Raw genomic sequence first — 7,290 nt, 5'->3', positions numbered from 1 at the left:
CTTGGGGCGTCTCAATAGCGAATTGACCAGGCTAAAAGACAACAAATAAAAACAGAAATCAGACCAAAAGAAAGTTAACTGTTTGCGTGGAAAGTCGATTACGCTAATGTTGCATAAGTTTTTCCTCTTCTTTTTCTTCTTCGGGCTTATGATGCGAGAAATGACTTCAGAGCGAAATGAACAGTGAGCGATAGGGGTCAATCAAGAGGCCTCATTAATCTTCGCAGCCAACACGCTGTCAATGCCAAGAACAAAGCAACAAGAGCAGTTGCTAAAATCAACTAGCCATGAACAAGTCAGACGTAGTTGGCTGAGAGGAAACTGGACGGAAGTTCGACTTGCTCTGCAAGAGTTTTCTGATTCTCTCGGAAGAATCCAGTCCTGCTGCTGATCAGGTATTTGGCCCAACGATCAAGGACTCCTTGACTTAGAAGCAGCTGCTCAAGATCTCTCTGATTTAAGGTGCAAGGTGCTGCCCAAGGGGAAGCTAAGCCGGCCGACCGAGAAGCTTGTCAAGAACTAAGAGATCTAGAAACAAAATGGAAGTTGGCCTAGATGAAGGTGGCCAAAAGTTTGAGTTGGCCAAGAACTCTCTGGCCAACTAGCCGATACGGAAGTTGGCTAAGCTAAGCTCTCGGGCCAAGAAGTCAAGAACTCTGTGGCCAAGCAACTGAGCCGCATCGCCACAAATCCAACCCGAGCTGTGCGGCTTTAACATACGTAATTGGCTTTTTGTTGAAGAATCAAAATATGACACACACTCACACACACACACCCAAACACACACACACAGTATAAAGTGAAACTTTTCTTTTATGAATCAAATGCAGAGGGCTAAGGGCATTTGCTTATTTTAGCCAGGCTTTGCCATATGAAGTGAAACTTTGCTTTTACGCTCGCAATTGTATAAAAAGCCAGGCTAAGGGTTTTAGCCAGGCTGTGCAGAGGCGCAGACGACGTGGGTTGTTTTATGACTTGCCATTTGGTTTATTGCAACTCCCACCCAATTTTCTTTTCTTTTTTCCTTTCAGCTGTTGTCAATTATTTTGTCTTTTTTGTCGCTTGTTAGCCACAATTTTTTCACTTTCAATTTGTTGTTGTTGTTGTCGCGTCGCTTTTATTGCAGAAACAAAAAGTGCTCAAAGCCGAATTGTAATTATTTTTGTTTGCGCTGAAGCCCAAGCTTATGTGTTGACTGCTCTGACCCGCTCACTGGCGCAATTACACAGTATTTCTGTACATTTATGTCCAACGTGTGTCAACATTTCTAATTGAGCTTTGTCGCATTATATAATTCTCATGGCAATGCGTTTAACACGCACTGCAAGTGCGGAGGCCAAAGCCTCAGTGGCCGCGCCACTAAAGTTGAGGCTATTCTACATTAAGACTTTACGAGCCAAGCAAAGATCGCTTGGGAGATGTTTCCTAAAAGCCTAGCAAGATAAAAAGTGCTCTCGTAGAGAGGGAGTGCTTGACTAGCAGATACCCTGAGCGCTGATTCTGTAGAGAGAGAGGAGCAGAAGCTATAGACTGATCTATCTCTAGACGATCGATCGTATGGACTGCCAAACGTGTGTAGTGCTTAAGCGTAAAGCTTTACTATTTGAAACAAGTTTTTTGTTTACACTTTTAAAGGAACAGGTTGACGAATCCGAATTTGTAGATCTTCATTGTCTGCGTGCTTATCGCAGAGCAGCAACTGGAAGCGGAAGAGCAAGTCTGGAAATTGTAGCTTGATTCAGCTGACTTTTATATTCACTTGCACAAAGCTAATATACCCTGCTTATACATTCTCAATGATGTCTAAGGCATGTCTGCTGTGTATGATGAGCTGTGATCATAAGGACGAACGGAAGGCGGAGCGACGGATGAATGAATGTAGCGCATTGGATAGATTGGCTCAGTTGAGAGGGCCTTAGCGATGCTTTCTTTTGCCTGTTAGAAACACTTGCGCGAAACCAATATACCCTGTCTTTATCCACTTTCAATGGGATCTGTCCAGGCTGATCAGCTGCGACCTGCCGAATTGAGTGTTCGCTTGTTAAGCTCAGCTTGACACTTGGTTCACTTTGGATTGGTAAAACACTTTGGGCCACGACTATCCTTTGGCTCCACTAACCGTTTCAGAAGGCAACAAGGTTGAGTTGTTTGTTGCTGCTGCTGTTGTTGTTGAAGATGGTGTGCTGCTCGCCCGATTGTCGATTGCAAACTACTCTGCGGTCTGCTGCGTCGCATGCACTTTTATACTTTGGCCGGCAAAGCTGAACGAATATCATAAAGCAATGGGCCAAAGACAAAAGACGGCGTCGCATCACAGCGCGTCGCGTCGCGTCGCGTTGCTTCGCGCTGCCAAAGTCGCCGCCGCCGCCGCAGCCGCAGCCGAAAAGCAAAGCTTCAATCCAAACACAATGAGCGGGCAACATGTTTTCAATTTCGTATTTTATGTAACTCCACAAATGCACTCTTCAAAATGCGAATCACTCCACACAGCCAGCATCTACACTCGAACATACCACAACAACAGCAGCACCAGCACCAGCAGCAGCAGCAGCGGGCAACAAGCAACCAGCAAGCTAGTTGGCTCTCTTATTGACTGACTGACTTTGCCATACCCTGTAAGCAGCTGTGAACTGAGTTGCCTATTTCCATTCATGCTGACAATTAAGAACACGTCCAGACTTCATCATTTGTGGCATCATGAAAATTTGACTTTGACAGGCTATGCAATACCCTGTAAACAGGTATGAGCTGTCTAACTTTCCTCCCTACACATTTAAGCTCATGTTTAAGGTTCTTGCTTCGCTCAATAACGAACAAATGTATCTGGAGTACGCTGCCAGACTAGGCGATACCCTGTACATCCATTTTGACATGAGTACTAATTTGTAGAGTAACAGAAAAAATATACTGAGTTGTAGCGCTTATTTCACTCCATTTCTTTGCCATATATTGTAGAATATATAGACTGTGAAATACCCTGTAGACAAGTTAGAGTGGTTTCTGGTGTTGCATTCGAGGCAAATCAACTGTGTCGCTCAAGACTTAAAAATTTACTTAATATCTGCCAGACTTCCTGCTGGCCTGTCCCTACAAATGTAATATACTCCACCATAATCAGTTTTCCAATATACAGGGTATCCTCGGACGAACAGCAATCAAGTGGTCATTAGACGTCTGCATCTACCTTGATGTGGCATATGCTCTCACAAATGCAGTATACCCCACTGAAAGCACTCTCAAACACAGGGTATTTTTAACATCAACAAGTAAAGGGGTTTTTCTGCTTTGAAGATTTTTGCATTGATAGAGCTTTCTGTGGGGCAAACTTGACACCGTCGCCCAGCCGTTTGACGCGTGTGTAAGTGTGTGAGTGTGTGAGTGGGTGTGTGTGCGTGCGTGTGTGCGTGTGTGGGGCAAGTTCAGTGGCGGCATCAAGACACAAATCGGCAAATCGCTGAAAAGGGCGCCCACTGTGCGTATGCTTAATGCGAATCGCGAATTGCGCATACGCCTGGTGGCCCGAGTCAGATGGGATCGTTTGGTTAATGCATTTGTCAATTGTTTATTTTTGAGCTGTTAAGAAATTAGGCAACGGTTGGTGGGTATTCGGGCTTCTTCCAGATGTAGCTGGCCCAGGGAATGCACTCCTTCAGCAGATGCATGTAGGCTAATCCGTTGGGGCAGTCGATCTCGGTGGCAGCGGTGCCCAGAGTCTCGCACAGCCAGTATTTGGCCGGATCGAAGTGATGGGGGTATGTCTGGCCGATTTCCGACTCATCCTTGCAGGCCGAGCGACCAGCATCAGCATTCACAACAACAACAAAGGCGGCCAAAGCGGCGCAAAGGACAAAGACTACAGAAACCAGAAGCAATTGACAAGGGAGTCAATAATATGTTTGAATATACATTCATTTATAAAAGAGACTATATACCCACCGGCTTTCATGGTTGGTTGAGAGAGTTTCTAAGAGTTCTGTGATTGAAACGTGCGACAGATCGACCTTTATATGGAGTCCCAGCGCCTGCCAGAGCGTAAAAGACAAACTAAATGCTAATAGAATTGGCAACAAGCGCATCCGTTGATTTCTATCTAAACATGATAACAGATAACACAAACAGCAGGAAGAACGTCACAGAAATAGAGAGAGAGAGAAAGGCGTGGCTATATCTAATGTTAGTTACTCATCTAATTGATTTGATTTCTGATTGAGAAAGCAAAAAAAAAAAAAACAAGAAAACAGAAAACTAGAAGAAAGTATAGGAAAAGTGACGAATTTGATTATTGTTTTTTTTGTCAAATTATTTTGATTGCGCTTTCAAGGTTTTCTGTTTGTCTGCCGAAAGAAAGTCCAAACTTAATTAATTGAAATAATATTGATAGCTATTTAATCAGAGGAAACTGAAACAAACTTCAGGTTCAATTCATACTTTTAATGGACTATAAAGATGTATGTAAAAATATGTGTAGTGTATACATATATATATATATATATATATATATATATATATTATGTTTTACTTTATTATTTTTTTTTTGGCAATTATTACAGAGTCACATCTCTCATTTATGTTCAATTCACACAGTTAAAATATTTTTTAAATTTTATTTTTAATAGTTAGTTAGGTAAAAAAAGCTATAACAATTTACTAAGATAAACTAAATTTAATTATGAGTTATTCAACCAATTTGTGATTTCTAAATTTATATATATAAACTTCAGGTGAAATGTTTATAATTAAATTTAATTTTTTAAATTCAACAACATAATAAATTTATCTTATTAAATATCTATGAAGACAACAGCTAAGACAGCTTCACTCGGCAGACCTCGATTAAATCTCGTAAAACTTGATTTTATCTCAATATATTTAAATGTTTTACTATTAATCATTATTACAATAATAATCGATCACTTGCTGTTTGATATACTTTTACTTCTATAGTAGGCTTAGATCTAGCTTAGATCAGGTTGAAGCATGCCAAAGAGTGTCTAAAGACTTCTAGTATATAGCTCTCAAGGGCATTAAGTTCGAGTTGCTTAGAGGCTGCTGATCAAGTAGGTAATACTAGGCAAAGAAGCAGCAGGAGCAGTAGGGTAAGGGGTAAGGGACAGGATAAGGAATAGAGGATGGGGCAGCAGAAGGAAGAAGAGAATGAGTAGAAGCTTCAGCTTGCCTGTTGCTGCTGCTGCTCCTTCTACTGCTGCAGCTTCGCTTGCCTCTTCGGCTGCTGTTTCAATTTCTAACTGTTGACATTTTAACAACAAATTTAGGCGCTGTTTACCATCATTTTCTTTGTGTTTCTCGTCGAATAATATATATAGACTATTAAGTTAAGAGTTTAGTTATAAATTTGTTGTATCTTTTCAGTATCTTCCCTTTTCTGCCCCAGCGCTGCGCTATCAAAAATCTATTTGCCTTAAATAGCAAAAAAGAAAGAAAAAGCAGCTTTTGAATATTGATTGGCGAGCTGCTTTGTTTAATGGGCATTGAATGGGCAGCAAGGCCATTAGCATAGTCTCGGGTTGCACAAAGGCCTGGGCCAGCATAACCCAATCAAACTGTTGGACAATATAATTATGATCGTGCTGAAATGTGGCTTCATTTAAATTGCAAAACAGAGGAGGAAATGTTTCCTCTCAATTCGTATCTATTTATTTTTCGCAAATTACATATTTAACACACATTTATTTAAGCATATATTTGCTGATATTCGTGTTACATCTTTTGTTAACTGTTTAGCGCTTTGTGTGTGGTTTTTGTGTGCTGCGGCTGCGGCTGACCCCCTAAAGCGTTTCGTGCCGAACACTTGACCAACATAAATGCCTGAGTGTGGCTGGCGCAAAAATATCACGAAATAATCAGAGCCAAAAACCGTTAACACATTGATGAATAAAACAAAAAGAGTCAACAAAAAAGCAAAAAGACCAAAATCTATTACAAAATGCTTAAAAAGCAATTACAGTTTCCGCATTGAACTGAGCGGCTGGCAGGGAGCGAGGCAGCTGTCGCCATAGCAGGTGCCGATGGATGGATAGTGTGGGAAAGAGAGGGAGAGAAGGGCAGAGCAGGGAGCGATAAGGTAAGCCCAGACAGAGAGAGAAAGAAAATTTTGGGAGCGCCTCTTCTTGCCCCTATGCTGAAAAGGGTTAAGCCAAGGGCAGGGCAGGGAACGATCAGGTAAACCCAGACAGAGAAAGAAAGAGAATGATTGGAGTCTCTTCACCAACCCCACAGACTCACCAAATTAGAGTTGCGTACAACAAAAGGGCCAAGAGAAGGAGGCAGAAGCCAAAAGCCAAACTTGAACAGCAGAAAGAGAGAGATAGAGAGTCAGCTTAAGAGTGAGGCAGACAGAGCTAGATAATGAGTCGGCCGTCCCGCCGGGCTTCATTTAATGAGAGTTGTGTATAGTCAATTAAGACTGTAGCTGGCTTAAATTTTCAGCATTTCGTTAAAGACGATGACGAAGACGATTGCAGACTATAGCTGAGGCAGGCAGAGCTGTGCGGCAGGTGCTAGGGCTCTGGCAGTGGCAGTGGCAGTTGCTCATTATCAAGTAAGTGGCTACGCTTAACGAAAATGCCATTACACGCTGGCTAGTCAAGCGAGAGAAGGAGAAGGAGGAGGAGGCTGAGGAGCAGCATCAGACATTGCACAAGCAACATCTGATGTGCCCATATCACACAAGATAGGCTCTAAAAATAGCTCGAAAATCTAAGGTAATTTGCAGAAAGTGCTTTTGCTTGCTTCGCATTGAGACAACTGTCCCCGATAAGGAGCCCCACCCAGCAGGTGAGCACAGCAGTCGAGCATGGGACTGTACGGGAACACTATAAATATGCTTCCAGAATGCCACCAAATGCAACATTTCCATTTGAGACACGCAACAAAATGCATTCAGGTTAGACTTTGATGATTTCTTTTCTTGCTCTTGTCAAGGGTCTAAGGGATTCGGTTTCATCTTCGTTTCAGCTACGATTCTGAGCTTCCTGCTGCTGGGCATCTTCGTCACGCTGGCAACTGCCTACAACGGTCAAGACATCTATGCGGAGCCCAACTGCGACATTGTTCAGGATCACGCTCGCAAGTTCCGCGACATCTCCGATCCCACTCACTACTGGGTCTGCCGGGAGGGTCAGGAGAAGGCCGACTACATTCAGTGCCCCGATAACTACGCCTTCATGGAGCCAGAGCAGGACTGCGTCGTCTGGGAGCAGTGGAAGTGGATCGAGCCATACACCAAATAAATAAACGTTTGCGATCCAACTTTGTCGTAAATCGAGAGCA

At 42.7% G+C, this 7,290-nt stretch overlaps 2 protein-coding genes across 2 annotated transcripts; one reads left to right on the top strand and one right to left on the bottom strand.

Moving 5' to 3' along the window:
* Nucleotides 1-3,584: 3,584 nt before the first annotated feature.
* LOC111598088 lies at nt 3,585-4,123 on the bottom strand. Its single transcript, XM_023313137.2, has 2 exons — nt 3,937-4,123; nt 3,585-3,853 (listed from the first exon to the last, which is right to left on the bottom strand). The coding sequence occupies exons 1-2, from the start codon at nt 3,944-3,946 to the stop codon at nt 3,585-3,587; spliced, it is 279 nt and encodes a 92-aa protein (XP_023168905.1). The 5' UTR covers nt 3,947-4,123.
* A 2,758-nt stretch (nt 4,124-6,881) lies between these two features.
* LOC111598087 lies at nt 6,882-7,290 on the top strand. Its single transcript, XM_023313136.1, has 2 exons — nt 6,882-6,904; nt 6,976-7,290. The coding sequence occupies exons 1-2, from the start codon at nt 6,895-6,897 to the stop codon at nt 7,248-7,250; spliced, it is 285 nt and encodes a 94-aa protein (XP_023168904.1). The 5' UTR covers nt 6,882-6,894; the 3' UTR covers nt 7,251-7,290.

Source organism: Drosophila hydei, unplaced genomic scaffold (assembly GCF_003285905.1).
Source record: "Drosophila hydei strain 15085-1641.00,03,60 unplaced genomic scaffold, DhydRS2 tig00008144-arrow-arrow-pilon, whole genome shotgun sequence".
Lineage (NCBI taxonomy): Eukaryota > Metazoa > Arthropoda > Insecta > Diptera > Drosophilidae > Drosophila > Drosophila hydei.
Note: the sequence above shows the minus strand (reverse complement) of the source record. Positions and strands in the feature narration are given on the sequence as shown.